The 17,020-nt window shown below is 34.2% G+C and overlaps 1 protein-coding gene across 1 annotated transcript; it reads right to left on the bottom strand.

The window, feature by feature from the left end:
* Positions 1 to 11,865: 11,865 nt before the first annotated feature.
* On the bottom strand, positions 11,866 to 16,500 carry LOC133328994 (hepatic sodium/bile acid cotransporter-like). The gene is made up of 2 exons (XM_061537495.1): positions 15,487 to 16,500; positions 11,866 to 12,237 (listed from the first exon to the last, which is right to left on the bottom strand). Exons 1-2 carry the CDS (start codon positions 16,498 to 16,500, stop codon positions 11,866 to 11,868), a joined length of 1,386 nt encoding a protein of 461 aa, XP_061393479.1.
* Between the last annotated feature and the right edge of the window lie 520 nt (positions 16,501 to 17,020).

The following is a 17,020-nucleotide window of genomic DNA, read 5'->3' as shown; positions in this document are numbered from 1 at the left end:
TTTGTTATCACTTTCTTCTTCTTATTCCTCTTCACTGTTTATTCAATTTATATATCCCCGTTCTTCGATTACTTTTCGTTCGTTAAGGACTCTTTTTTGTCCTTTTCAGCGTTTATTTCGCGTATGTCTAACACCCGCCCATTCGGCCAACCGACTGATTTAAATGTTTCTCATGCCGTTACTTTTATTCCAAATTTTAAATCGCCTGAAATGAAGATAAAGACCACTCTCTATCTGCCAATTAAACAGCAATTTCTTACATTCTGATCTGATATGGTTGATATGTTTACCACCACCGGCCCCCTTTCCGATTTTATTGTAGTTTATCGTTTGCCGATAGACGAATGTTGTAAAATCATAATGAGTATTCTTAAAAATTAAACGGAAATAATAGTCGTATTTTTTCTTTCTTTTTGAATTAGAGAAGTTTTTATAAAGTTCTCTGTGTTTGAAGAACAAATATGGGTCAATGTGGCCATTTTTGTCGGTCTATTCGTCCCATTGGAAATGAGTCCACTTTTCGTAACTCGTCCATATAAAAATTCGGTCCTATTGTATCTCTCTAACGGTATTTTTACATTACTCTTTCTCAGTAGTTTCATACCAAGAAAAATTTTAATCTCCTTGCCGAAATTTGAATCGTCGAAGGTATTTATGCAACAAAACTTCTTCTAGACTTCAGCTTTCTTCAATGCCACTGAGGAGACGAGAATGTCATTGGATTCGCAAGCCAATTGGAAAAGTATTAAAGCTCGTTTCTCATATATATGAGGATACGAATGTTCTTCCATTACGTTTCTACGATTTTGATATAACCACTTCGGTTGAAAAATTAAATTACTTAAAATTAGGCGGTACCTTTATATGTGTGATATGCCACAACTTGGACCTATATTGATGTTTTCTGCAAATATATTTCTCAATTATAATCCCTTTCAGTTGGAAAATGCGGGTAAACCCTTCTGAATGCCGAAAAAGGGAACGGCGTTTTTTCGTCATCCATGAACCCGAAATGGCAAATTACAGCCCCTTTCATTGAAAATGCAAAATGCGACTGAACCCGTTAAATGTTTACCACAGTCTGGTGGATCATAAACCCCAATTGTTGTTATACCCAGTCTTATGGGTAATGAGGGTTTATATACTTTGATACGGCAAAAATGTGCCTCATCGAAATATTGATTTTAGACCCCATGTTTCTATGGAACAAATTGGTTTCCGACAATTTGGAATCGATAACTCTCGAAGGTAGTAACCGATTTCATCCATTCACATCGTAATATTTCTTCCAAACTTAGTTCAAGTTCGAAGATGAGGAATATCGGTCCACTCCTTCTGGTGCCTCCCCCACAAAATGGTCAACATTGTGCAAAAAATAATTTTATAATATCATGCTAACGGACTATCCGATTTGAACCATACTTTCCACAGCCTATTATCTTTATCAAGACTGCATCAAGTCCGAAGATGGGACCCATTGGTCCACTCCTTCTGGTACATCCCCCACTAATTTGAATCTAATAACCGATTTAAGCAGCATTAAATCGGAAATCTCTTTAATAAAAACATATATCTTATATAAAGTGAATAATAAAACCTGTGTGTAATTCCACCGTAATCCAGGGACTAAGGGTATACAATAGTGACCAAAACTAAAGCAACTGAATAAATAACCTGTAACTTTTTCAAAATAAAGTTAAAGTGAACGTATTTTCATTTAAAAAAAATATATATAAACGCCAAATATTCTTTTGAAATAAAAAATATTATATGCAAAACAAAATTGACCCAAAGTTTACATGGTCAAAATTAAAGCAACTTTTAGATATTTTCTTATAAATACGTAAGTTTTGCTAGTAATCAACAGCGTAGCCATTATTTTTCATTACGGAGGACACCTACCAGGCATTGACTCAATAAAATGCTCAATTTGATCCTTGGTATACTTTTCCTTGCATCCTGAACCTTTAGGAAAAGGTTATGTCTGTTTATTAGTGAAACTCTTTTTTTGATTTTGCTATCTGATGATTGTTTTGGACATTATATAAACCCTGTTTTTTTACTACCGCAACAGATCTTTGCAATGTTTTTATGTATGTTTTGAAACAACCAAACAAACGGTATATTTTCTTCCGCGAAGAGAAACATAGCGTTTCCAACACATTTGTATAAACAATCCGATCCTTTACTTCATAAATATCGTAAATATATCAATCTCCATAAAAAACAGCCAATATCATTACCGACTCTCCTTCATACTTCCCAGTACCTTCAATGCTGTGGCATGATTCCTTCATTTTTAAACTTTCTCACGATTTTTTTCATACCTGAGACTTTAATATTTAACTTTAATTCTTCCGAGAGCATAATATTTTTCCACTGAGTCGAATTCCAATTGATATGAGCTTTTGCGAAAGGCAGTCTGGCTTTCCGATTCTTTTCAGAAATAATAGAACTTTCTTGGTAGTTTCCGGGCATTTATACCTGCTATCATAGCTCGTCCACGCTCTATTCTGTCTGTCTGTCCATGATTAGAAGAAATTTGGCACAGCTCATTCATTTGGCCCAAGGACAAACCCTATTGAAATTGGGAAAAATCGGTTCAGATTTAGATATAACTCCCATATATATTTTAGTCCGATATAGGGTAAATGGTTCACCAAAGTCCCTATATATCTCTCGATTTGCACGAAATTTGACACAGCATATTCACTTGAGCCTAGAATGATGTGTGCTAAGTTTGGTAAAATTCGGTTCAGATTTAGATATAGATCCCATATATATTTTCGTCCGATTTAGGGTAAATGGTGCACCAAAGACCCTATATATCTTTCGATTTGCACCAAATTTGCCATAGCGTACTGAATCAAATCAAGAATGATGTGTGCTAAGTTTCGTGGAAATCGTTTCAGATTTAGGTATTGCTCCCATATATATTTTTGTCCGATTATACATAAATTGTGCACCAAACTCCTAATGTTTGTCCGATTAACACGAAATTTTGCACAACGTATCAAATTGAGACTTGAATGACGTTACTGGGTTTTGTTGAAATTGGAACCATAGCTTCCATATGTATAACGGGTGTAACGAATAGCGTGTATCAATTTTGCTATAAATCGTTTTCCATAAATTTGTCCAATGGTACGTAGACGACACTAAATCTTCCCGAATGAAATAAAATTTATCATAGTTTGCAGAAAGACATGAGTATGTTCCTTCGAGGGAACATTGACATACAATTGTAAGGATATATATGTACAATATACCCATAGTGGTGAAGGGTATCATATAGTTGGCCCATTCCGACTTTACAACTTTCCTTATGGAAGAATATTAAAGCAGGCTTCACTTTGTGTTTAAATAAAGCGGGTCCCACGTTGGGCGCCAATAAAGCAACTCTTGAGCGGAGCTGGCATGCACACTTTCAGCTTATGATCTGAGTCCATCAACTTGGCCAAGCGTGTGGTTAATGATCTTAACTTTCAGTGTTCCCTAAACCAATGAGAGTCGGATTCGGAAGTGTCTTTATTGAAATTAGATTCAGCTTAGGTACTACTTACGAGAAGCGAGATTCTTAGTATGAGTTGTGTAATAATGTAGTAATATCAGTGTAGTTTTTTGGTACTATTTACAAAATATTTACATAGTCAACCGTTAATTTCAAATATTGAAATATGTGTTACATTTTAGTATTCAGATGATTAATAAAACTATATAAAAAATAAAATTTGAAAAAAATAGAGTTGATCCGTTTCAATACTTTTGTTTTAAAAATAAAAATGCACATGATGATTGTTTATTATGTTATTATTGCGTATAATATGTTTAAAATCACAAAATATAGGTGGAACGCCATAAAAATAAAATTTAAATAGATACTAAGGTATGTGTTGCATTTTTTAAACTTAATTTCTCGTTTGGCACAAACGGTTGATTTGAAGTAAGACCGAAGAAGATAAGGCTACCAAATGTTCCTCTTACATATACTTAATATTGCGAATAATAAAATATTAAAAATTAAATATTAAAAAATAATACTGCAATTATCGTTAGAATTAACGAAATTACTAAAAAAACGCCAGAAACAATGTTAAAAACAAATACAATTTATATTGTAGAATTTGTATTTGTAAGTCTCATTGTAATATTTTTAAAATTGGGACTCATCAGGTATCTTCTGCTACCTTCCCCACAACGTGTCAAACTGTAGTATATTTACACCCTTCACCACACTGTGGTACAGGGTATTATGTCTTTGTGCATATATTTGTAACAGGCAAAAGGAAACGAGATAGACACATGGTTCCTTTTGAGAATATGCATAGAATCACTTTTTAAGTCGATTTATGCATGTCCGTCCGTCTGTCTGTCCACGTTAAATTGTAAACAAAGTACAGGTCGCATTTATTATCCGAATTGGATGAAATTTGACATACGACACTTATTTGGCCCAAGGACGAACCCTATTGAAATTGAGTAAAATCGGTTCAGATTTATATATAGCTCCCATATATACTTTCGTCCGATTTAAGGTAAATGGTGCACCAAAGTCCCTAAATATCTTTCGATTTGCACGAAATTTGGTATAGCGTACAGAATAAAGTCTAGAATGGTGTGTGTTAAGTTTCCTTAAAATCGGATAAGATTTAGATATAGCTCCCATATATATTTTCGTCCGATTTAAGGAAAATGGTGTACCAAAGTCCCTATATATCTTTCGATTTCCACGAAATTTGGTACAGCGTACTGAATAAAGTCTACAATGATGTGTGTTAAGTTTCGTGAAAATCGGTTCAGATTTAGATATAGCTTCCATATATTTTTTCGTCCGATTTTAGATAAATAGTGCATCAGAGTCCCTATATATCTTTCGGTTTGCACATATATCTTTCGTCCACATATATCTTTCGTAATGAACTTAGTAAAACCTATAAGTTAGATATAAATGCTGCACCGAGTTCCCCAGGTGGGTCCGATTTACACAAAATTTTGCACAACTTATTGAAGTTGTTATAAGATAACGTGTGACAAGTTTCGTTGAAATTGGTTCAGATTTAGATATAGTTCCTATATATAGTTTCGTCAGATTTTAAGTAAAATGTGCTCCAAAGACCCAAAGTTATATAGTTTATATAACCTAGCATGTAGAAAGTTTTATTTAATCGGTTCAAATTTGGATAGAGCTGCCATACATATTTTCTCCCGATTTTAACTAAATGATGCACCAAGAACTCAAAATATGGTCGATATTCTGTGACAAGTTTCGATTAAATCGGCTTAGATTTCGATATAGATTTTATACATAATTTCGTCCGATTTGAACTAAATGGCGCACTAAACTCCTCATGTTTATCAGATATGTATCCAAATAATAAACGGGTATCCGATTGATATATACTTTAAATTGATTTACATAATTTTGTCCCATTGAAAAGAATCAATTCTATATCTGACCAAATGAAAAATTTAGTATAGGTTGCAGAAAGACATGTTTATGGGTCCAATTTCATTTTACTGGTTCTTCAAAAATGCGACGTCTGTTAAGATTCATCGGTTGAATATACCCAAAGTGGTGAAGGGTATCATACAGTCGGCCCTGTCCGACTTTACTACTTTCCTTACTGGTTTTAATTCGAATATAAATGGAATATAATGTCCAATTTGATCCAAACTCTGTACAGCGTAATAATTTTTACCAAACCTACTTTAAATCTCAAGGTGGAATCTTTACGACAATTTATTTTACATACAGCATATGCTGATACCTACTCACACCTTTTTTACTTGTTTGTTAACATTTTTGGATGTTTACAACATATTGCATTTATTTGTGCATTTAATTTTTATGTTTTCACTTATATAATCTCCTAGTATTTGTTCAAAATTCCACGACTTAATATTACTTTTGTATATTTTAATTCCACCGTCAACAATTTTATTTGCAATAAATGTCTACCGGTGGCGACATTTACAGCCTGCATTTGACTTGGATTATATTTAAAATGTGTTAAACAAGTAGGAGGTCATAACTTTTGATATATGTATCTCAGAGTGACAACAAGTGTAAGGTAAAATATATTTTAAGTATAGAGAAAATATTTAAAACAAATGTAAGGGATATTTTCGACACTCTCAAATATAAATGTGAAATTATTAAATATATAGGTCAACAATTCATAGTATTTAAAAACCAGTGAGCGGAGCAGTATAGTCGGACGGGGCTATATTCTGAGCCTGGGCAATATTTCGTGATATTTGCACCTTCTTTACCGATTATAGATCAACAACTCCTCTTTCTAAGTCTTGCATATTTTCCAAAATGTTTTTTTCTTGAAGTGAATTTTTACGCCATAAAATAAAAAATGGTCACTTTAGGTTTTGGTTGATTTGACCCGCTCTAAGTATTTGGTCAGATCCCCTTCACCCTGTAAAATATGTGATGTTCTGCATATAATAATTGCCTCTAGAGCGACTAGAAAACCTGACAAAATTAAAGTTTTCGGTTCATTGCACCCCCTGAATGAAATCTCACTTCACCGTAAACTATAAACGTCGTCCTTGACCATAATCGGAACTTCATGTACAATTTCAAAGCGATCAGCGCGACATTTCCGTCCTCTAATGGAGTAATAGTAATAATATGCACATAGTCACCTTTACTTAATTACGTATAACTCCCGCATCGGAGTACATACAATCATATAATTGGTATCAATTTGAAGGTCAACAACTCCTCTTGGATATACTATCAACTTCTCGGGCATATGTCCTTCAGGGGCAAGTATATAAGCCCCAGAATAAAAATTTTGTCATTTTTCAAACAAAAGTCAGGGTCCATTTGACCCGCTAAATATTGAACGATCATTATCAAAACAGACATGCTTATTCTTAGGCCCCATCCCCTTCTCCATGTAAAATTTCACGATGTTCGGACCATAACTGCGGCCTCTGGAGCGACCAGAAAAACCGACAAAAATTTTGTATTTGGTCCATTTCATCCCCTAAATATTAACCGATCTTTACCAAAAACAATAGGGGTCTTCATTGGCCAGAACCCATCCTACATGCAAAATTTCGTGAAGATTGGTCCATAAATGTGGCCTGTATCGTGTTTACAAATTATAATGGACAGACGGACGGACGGACACACATGTCTAGATCGACTCAGCTAGTCGAGATATGACGATCGGTATTCTTAAAGGTGGGTCTAGGACCAATATTTCGCGGCGTTACAAACTTTTGGGGCTGCACAAAGCTATAATACCCTGACAACATAGTTGTGTAGGGTATAATGATGTTGTTATAATTTTGATAACTCAATATATTCAGTATCGACATGACATATGTGTGCGTGGACAAATAATATACCAACAGAAAATTTCCACTAGACAATGCTGCATGTTCGGTGATGGCTTGTATGTCGTAGATATCAGGAAAATCAAATCCTGATTTGAAAGCTGAAACATCATAATGCCATGTACTGACGGGCATTCGAACAACGTAGTTCATACAACACTATTCTTAATTCATGTCATCAGAGTTTTTTATTTCAAACTTTTTGTTTCTTGTTTCATACCAATATTGTAATATATTTGCGCGAATCACATATCGTCAGCTAAAATGCAAAAAGGCGTAACTAACAAAAAATTGAAAATTGACTTTTTGAATGAATATTGTGAATGTCAATAAACTACATGTGTTGACAAAGTTTTACACGTCTGCGGTCAAAAAAGGTGCTTCTATTAACAAAAAACAAAAAGACGTAACTACAAGTGGGTTTATTTGATAAATTCAAAAAGGCGTAACTAACAAAAAAATTCAAATTTTTACTTAACTGTTATGACTGCCATTAAACTAAATAACTAAATTTGTTAAAAAAAAATATAGTATATTATTCGTCATATGCAATATCACCCTGCCGGGCATACTTTTTCATTTCACATGACAGGTTTATAGTTTTCATTCAAAACAGTTTTTTGCTTCTCCTACACAATTATGCTTTTGTTAGTTACGCCTTTTTGCATTTTAGCTAACGATATGAATCTAAATAGAAAAAATAATTCTCTTTCTCCTGACTATAGTATGCTCCCATATCTATTTACTTTTAATTCATGTTTTCCATTTTTTCTGAAAATATTTTTGTGTTAAATATCGTTAGCTAAAATGCAAAAAGGTGTAACTAAGAAAAAAATGAATTAATCCATGTTCTCCATCGACCGTTATGTTTTAGAAGTGCTTCTTCGTAGAAGGAGGACAGATAAAAAGGAGTCCCAGTTTCATTCGATAGAAATGTCTTCCTTTGCGATCTGAAAACAGGAACTAGTCGCTAAGGGCCAAATTTGGATAATAAACGATGGGTGGGAAATCATATTAAATATTCGTCGGAGATCCTAACAAAATGTATATATATAGTTTTGCAGGGCATTTGGGATTCCGGTTGCGACTCATCGAAATATTGGTTTTAGAACTCATGTTTCTTTGGACCACCTCCGTTTTAGACAATTTGGAGTCGATTTACAAATTACCGTCTGTCTGGCTGGTACACTCTCGTAGGGAGTAACATGCTTTTTTTAATCCAAACTTTACACATACTAATATTTCTCTCAAAGTGAATATAACATCGAAGATGGGGAATATCGAACGTATACAAAGTTTGGGAGAAGTGAACCTTCTGATACATCCCCCACAAAATGATCAAAACTTTGCCAAAAATTAATTTTAGAATATAAATCGAGTGTACTCTTTGATTTGACCCAAATTTTCACAACATTTTATCTTTATCAAGCTAGATCAGGTCTAAAGATGGGACCCCCTGGACTACTCCTCCCCCACACATAAGGTCAACATTTTCAATATTTATGAATCCAATATTTGGCAAATGGTATGTCCAATTTGATTCATATTGTGCGCATCTTAATTTTGTTAAACTCATATAAAGTTCGAAAATAGGGAAAATCGACCCACTCCTTCTGATAACTCCTCCACAAAGGGTCAACATTTATATAATTTACTAGCTGAACCCGTGGCGCTTCGCTGCCCCTACTAAAGTTATTAACATTGGATAGTTAACGTCGAAAACTATTTGTAGGTATTTCGTAGTGTAATATCAGTAATAATTTCGTAGCAGCCGGTCTGTGTATTAGTATATTTGATTCTATTCAATAGATTACAAATATAGTTTTAAATAATCTTTGAATAACGGTGGTATCATTGAAAACAAATTTATCTTGATTTTTCTAATCAATTGTAATAGTACCATACACAAATATATTTTCTCCAATGTTTACATGTTTTTCATTATTCGTTCGAAGACCACTACAATCCTTCATTTACATTACAGCAATTTTTTATGTTTGTATTCTCAACTATTTCCCCATGATCTGATTGGGAAGCCTTTCTCAATCCGATTAATATCGCTTAGATACCTGACGTATGATCCCTGTTAAGTTTGAGTTGTGTATTTTTAATTGTTTCATTGCCAAGAAAAATTCACAATAATGCATTATCACATCATAATATTTTTACCGAACCTAGCTATAGTATTGTTATTCTTAAGAAACCAGGATGAAGTCCGAAGATAGGATTTATGGCATATCATTATAGCAAATATATCAGCTATAATGACAAGCCACCACAGATTTCGGACTTTTATAACTTTTATTCCTATCAGCATTTCTCTTTTGGATATCTCCCATATTGAATTCATAGTCACTTTCTTTTTTTGTGTCAACAACCAAAAGTGTTTCCATTTTCTGCATTTAGATTAATTAAATGCAGTGAGGAGTACATTTTCCCCTATTGTACCACGCCAATTTTATAGGGATGATCCGTATTTGCTACCAAGTTACCCAGACAAATTTTGAAGTGGGAATCTGTAACCCTTCTAAAGATATAAGCTTTCTATGCGATAACTCCACATCCACGCAAAATTTTGGTAGTTTATATAGCCTATATTATTTCCTTCGGATGGCATGATGTGCGGTAAAAATATCAGTAAAATCTGTTCAACGGTTTTTGAGTCTAGAAACCAAACATTTTTTATTTCCTACATGTAGATTATTTAAGTGTAACGGAGAGTGCATTTCCACCGATCTTATCTCGCTCATATTTTTATGAATAATGTGTATTCAAACCTACGATATACAGATAAATTTTGAAGGTGTTATCTGTAACCGTTCTTAACACTAGAAAGCCGAAGGCGGTCATTTTGACCGCTTTCCAATTTCAAGTACAAAAGCAACTGTACATTTAATGACACTTTTATTTTAAATTTGTTGATTTGTTTATAATAAACGTAATTCTATGAGATACAAAAAGTCACCAAATTTTTAAAAAAAGTGTCATTAAATGCACAGTTGCTTTTTTACTTGAAATTGGAAAGCCGTCAAAATGACTGCCTTCGGCTTTCTAGTGTTAAGATAAACTCATATTACATATTCAGAAAATTTGAGGTATGTTTACTATTGATGGTATAACTCCGCATCCACGCGGAATTTTAAAAGTTTATATAGCCTATGTTACTTTCAGGGCATGCCCCGACATACAGTGTAAATCTCATTAAGATCTGTTCAGCGGTTTTGGCGTCTTTTTTTCTATTATATATATATATATATATATAGAAAACCAATAAATCCAATATCCTCCCGCGCAAAATGGTGAAAAATTGTGCTGAAATGCATTTTATTATATCATGCGAACAGAGCATCCGATCACAACCAATTGTTTTAGTCATGCCTGTATATTTTTTTACGTTCTAGTACCTCCCCCACATAGAGTAAAAATTTTGGAAACTTGTAAATGTAATATGAAGCAAACGGAATATCGAATTTCATCCAAACTTCAAATATCGCAATATTTTTACCTAGACTAGGTCGAATCCAAATTTATTTTTTTTTAATTCAATGACAATGACATTTAATATTATTTATGATGCCAAATATGCACATCGTAATATTTCTTTCAAACTCAATTCAAGTTTGAAGATGGAACCCATCGTTCCACACCTTCTGCTACCTCCCACACAAAATGGTGTAAATTTTCCTTTTGGTACTTTCCCCAAAAAATGTCAACATTTCGAAAATTTATTAATCCAATATTAATATAAGGGAGTGTCTGATTTGATCCAAACTGTGCAAATCGTAATATTTTTCCTAAAATACATTAAATTCTAAGATAGGGTTTATAGGACAACCTCTTCTGGTTACTCTCAAAAGATGGGCAACTCTTTGAAAACTATATAAAACGAATAATACTGAAGGCATATATCTGTCGACAACATCTATGTGGAAAATGTTCAATTAGGTTAATTTTTGTAAATAGTCCGCATATAAAGATCTCGCTAGATTATACCGAGTTCTAGGCGAAATTTTCCACCTATAATTTTGCAGTCAGGGTTCATCGTGGGTAAATAATATTTTTCGCAGAACAATTTCAATGGATTATTTTCTAAGAGGATATAAAACCTAATTTGTCAATGTTTTAACATAGTCCTTCATTTGCTCTTAAATTTCAAATTATTTCACTACTTTCTATAAACCGCAAATGCAAGGTCCTAAAATAGTGTAGGCAGTTCTTATTTCAGTTTTTCCAGATCCTATCTCGGTTTTCCCCATAGTCAAACAGAAAATCTAATTCTGCTATTAAATTATATAAAATATATAACTTTATTAATATTTGGTTTCTCTAATTTGTTCAACTAATTTGTTTAAATAAAATATATTTAATAAAAATCTTACAAACTACACAAATACGCTACATAAGTACAACAATCATTTGGTAAAAAATAAATAACATAATTTCTTAGAAATAATCACATAGTAAATATTTTTCTTGTTCATTATCACAATTTTCTTCCTTGTTATACTATTTTCGTCCAAATTTTTGTTGATGTTCACCCTTTTCCATGATCGCTTCAACTTCGATTATTTTAGCTTCTTTGGTTGGCGCCTCTTCCACCTCTTCGATACTGGTACGGCAAAAGATTTTCCTTATCAAATAGATGAGGATCAGTGGTAAAGGTGTCATCATTGAATTAGCCACCGGCACTGCACTTGTCATATCCGCCTGGGGTTGTGGCAGCGTGAAATTCAACATGAAGATGGCAATACCGGTATTTTGTATACCCGTCTCAATGGCAATGGTCAGAGCATCACGTGGCGATTGGCGACAAACAATGGCCATTAAATAACCGATTAAATAGCCAATCCAGGGTAGGGCACTACTGGCAACAAGAATCTGAAATGAGAAACAAGAAGGGTGTATTAATTAAATAGGGGGTTTTGTTTACGGTACTAAATAGTGGGCTTTGTTTAGTTGTAATGAAATCTATTAAATAGTTATGGAAATTTAATCGGATTCATAAGAAATATCTGGCAAAATATATCAGAATCTTAAAATGATAAATATATATGCTGTGGATTAGAGTGTATGTCCAGTCTAGAATACAAATGCATGTCATAAAAAATATGATTTTTTCTTTGAACACTTTTTATAAAAAAAAAATCAAAACATTTCTGTGTACCAGTGGGGTTTCCCCTTTTAATCTTAGTTCCGATAAATCCGTTCACACTTCTTGGATTTTATTTTTGTTGTATTTTTTTTTTTTTTTTGTAGTCAGACATTAATCCGCAATGGGCGTCGACGATAATATGAACGTTTTATGGTACCACCTTTGAATTAAATGACTTAAATTTTGTTATTAGTTTTTTTTTTAACAGATAGTTTTTTGATAAGCCTAAAATAAAATTAAATTATTTCGCGAATAGTGAGACCTTCAAAAGTGATTAGTTCGAGTGCCGCAATTACACTAGACTACATGGCAAAAAGAAAATTATTTACGTATGGAATAAACAAGTTTTGGAGGAGTATTTATGAAAAAAATCTATATAACAACATAATTACCCATCGAAACAATTATAGGAGATACTTCGATAAAATAATAAAAGTACCAAGCCTGATAAAAAATGATCGAGGCCCGAGCAGTATTTGCCATTTGTTTCGTCTGATATTGGATTTATAAATATTGGAAATATTAACCCTTTATAGGAGAGGTACCAAAAGGAATGAACCAATTAGTTCAGACATGATCTAGGCTTAGAAAAGACAATAGGTTGTACAAATTTTGGTTAAAATCGGACACTTCATTGGCATAATATTGGATTTATAAATATTGAACATGTTAACCATTTGTGTTGGAGGTACCAAAACGAGTGGACCAACGGGTCCCGTATTCGTGGATTGGTAAATATAATATATTGTGCAAAGATTGATTATAATCGAATAATCTTTTCGCATAATATTATAAAATTAATTTTTAGCACTTTGTGGAGTAGATACCAGAAGGACTGCACTGATATTCCTCATCTTTGAACTTGAACTAAGTTTGGAAGAAATATTACGATGTGCAAAAGTTTGGATGAAATCGTTTACTCCCTTCGAGAGTTGTCGTGTGCACCTGCTGGCCAGACCGCAGACACATTGGTAAATCGACTCGAGATTTTCGGAAACGGATTTGGTCCAAAGAAACATGGGGTCTAAAACCAATATTTAGATGAGGCACATTTTTTCCGTAGGTATAAGGCGTGGATGATACCACCACATGTCCAACATGAGAAGGACATACACATAAGCCATATGAGGCCTCTTGTGCGCTCTAGAAGTGCGGAGAAAGTAACTTTATTGTCCCCTTAAAAATAATACCCCTCAGATCCTCGAAAGATAGGAATTTTCCTATTGTGGAAAATTCCTACTGGGTATGAAAGAACTTGGGGTATATATAAAAACCTCAAAAGGAAAAAATCGTGTGCACCTGCTGGCCAGACCGCAGACACATTGGTAAATCGACTCGAGATTTTCGGAAACGGATTTGGTCCAAAGAAACATGGGGTCTAAAACCAATATTTAGATGAGGCACATTTTTTCCGTAGGTATAAGGCGTGGATGATACCACCACATGTCCAACATGAGAAGGACATACACATAAGCCATATGAGGCCTCTTGTGCGCTCTAGAAGTGCGGAGAAAGTAACTTTATTGTCCCCTTAAAAATAATACCCCTCAGATCCTCGAAAGATAGGAATTTTCCTATTGTGGAAAATTCCTACTGGGTATGAAAGAACTTGGGGTATATAAAAACCTCAAAAGGAAAAAATCGCCACAGGTCAAAGTTCGGAGATATAGCGTCATTTTTTTATGCTGACCCTATTACCCATGTAAAGATAGCTTCAAATATTGCTTTCATTTCTTCAGTGAAATCGAATGAGGAACATTTCGACCTTCTAAATCGATTCCTTGTATATCCACTTCGTCCTTTTTATACCCTCCACCATAGTATGGAGGGTATATTAATTTTGTTTTTCCGTTTGCAACTCATCGAAATAACCATTTCCGACCCTATAAAGTATATATATATATATATATATATTCTTGATCAGCGTAAAATTCTATGACGATATAACCATGTCCGTGTGTCTGTTGTAGAACGCCAAATTTTTGTGTGCAGGCAGGTCAAGTTCGAAGATGGTTTTATCGGTCCACGTTTAGGCATAGCTCCCATATAAGTGTTCCCCCTAAATTTCGGTATTTTGGGGTTCTTGAGCGTGTTTTTCAACCGAATTCGCTGAAATTTGGTATATTGGGTTGTTATTGGGTACCAAATATCTCCACTAAAAATTATAAATATAAATCCATTTTTTCTGGTAGCGCCCATATAAGTAGCCCCAAACTTCGATATTTTGAGGTTCTTGAGCGCGTTTTTCAACCGAATTCACTGAAATTTGATATTTTGTAGTCGTATATGGTAACAAATCTCCCTACCAAAAATTATTCATATGCACCCCCTTTTAGGGGTAGTCCCCATTTAACCCCCTTTTTTATATTGAAATAGTTATCTGATTTGTTCCGCGATTTGGGTTTGGTTCTAAGACTCTGTTGTAATTATTTCTCCTGTAGAGGATATTGAGAACGTCGAGAACGTAGCGTAAAGAAATCTATTCTGATGCAAAAAGTTTAGTTTCGAAATAGAGCTATATCTGTAAGGGCGAAATAAAACCTGTGTATATTGGTGATGGCCTTATATAACTGTGACCTCTAAAGGCATTATTTTGGGGATGTTCCACCATGCGTCGTCAATTTCGGACCACTTTTTGGGGTTTTTAGGAAAAATATCCATTAAAAATTGCTTAAATTTGTATTTGGTGTACAATGAATTTTCGGTATAGGTACCCTATATTTTCGATGCTAGTATCGGCCCGGTCGAACTTAACGCTTTTTCACTTGTTGTTGATGGAAACGGTCTCTAAATATCCCATGATGCAATTTTTTAAATTCACTACTTTTGGAAAATTGTCATTTTCGGCTATACCGCTTTATAGAGAGCCATTCCTTACAAACTCCCTTTTAAAAAATCATTCACATGTTTCGTTTTCGAACACACTACTTGTCTACAATATAATTTAATATAATCTCACATTTGCGACTACCTACCTTCCACGAGAACAGCTTGAACATATAAGAATTTGTGGTAAATGCAAATCCCGTAATGACAATAATAAACATAATTGCAAAGGGTTTTGTTATTTTGGACATTTTCTTAGCCACCGTGGGAGCATATTTTTGCAATGCCAAACCAATAGCCAATGGTAGAACCAACGAAAATGACATTGCTGCAATCGTTTTATAGGGTACCGCCAAATGACCATCCTTAAATATCAAAGCACCCAATGTGAATATCCATATTGGCATCATACCAAATGCGGCCAAATTACTAATAGCTGTCATGGTTATGGACAAATTCAGATTTCCATTCAGTATCACCGTGAAAATATTCGAAGCTCCGCCACCAGGTGTTGAACCGGTAAAAAACAGTCCCAATCGCAGTTCAATCATATCGTGAAACAAATAGTAACCAATCAGGAAACTTAAAATTGGCATAACCATAAATTGGCCAACAAAGCCGATGGCAGGTCCAATGGGTTTCACTAGGATACGCTTAAGGGCATCTAATTCCAGGACAGCGCCAAAATTCACATATAACACCATAACAAAACAGCCCACCAACACTTGGAAGACAATGTCCATGGTACCAATGCTGCGTAAGACCATAACATCAAGTGATTCCAGGGAGGTTTCTATCTCATCCACACCACCGGATAGGCGATGTAATTCCACATAGATTTCACTGCGTCCCAGAAGTATGGCTTCCACAGTGAAATTCCCACGCCATGATGTTTGTCCTGCTGCAATCTTTATAATATTATTTGAAAGCCTTAGCAGATGATGATCCATGTTAACAACATGGAATTCGTAATCCTCTCCCCACAAAGGATCTATATTTGTAATTTCGTACTCCACGGTTCGTATATCACCCATTGACATATTTAATAACTTCTCTTCGAATTTCACCGTCCATAATGGCACCTTTGTAAAATTCATATTATCTTCAGTATCTTCACTGTAGTTTATTGTCGGATTTTCGGTTACATTTGCACTTAATCCCATTGTCAGGGATTGTAGGATCACGATCCCAAAAACAAAATATTTAATTGACCACATTTTTTCTCTCTTCTGTTTATTTACCGTCGAAGCATTTAATTTAATAGATAATATTTTTTTTTATAAAAAATTTTGTAAAATATATTTTTGTTCCGTTTATCGACGTTGTCGCCTAGACATCCCACGCACTTTAAACGTTTTTCGATTGTGCAGTTTGTTTTATTTTTTCGAAGAGTATCCACTCGCGTCTATTCGTGTGTGTGTTTTTTTGTTTTTCCTGCCGCGATTATCAAACTTCTTCGGAATACTTAAAATTGTTATTATTTTCTTCACTGATAATGATAATACGCCGTCGCGCTCGCTCTCATAATAATAAGGTGGTGGTAGCACGTTTTTTATGGGCAATGTGTGGTTCGGTTGTTTCAACAGTTTATCGATATGTCCCGATATGATACGACCGATCGACCAAGTGTTGTAAAGTCTTATTGGTCTCAATAATCTCACCCTCCTACTTCACCAACACCAT

The sequence above is a fragment of the Musca vetustissima genome, unplaced genomic scaffold (genome assembly GCF_032173495.1).
Source record: "Musca vetustissima isolate MV318-11 ecotype Yass unplaced genomic scaffold, APGP_CSIRO_Mvet_v1 utg161935, whole genome shotgun sequence".
NCBI classification, from domain to species: Eukaryota; Metazoa; Arthropoda; class Insecta; order Diptera; family Muscidae; genus Musca; species Musca vetustissima.
Note: the sequence above shows the minus strand (reverse complement) of the source record. Positions and strands in the feature narration are given on the sequence as shown.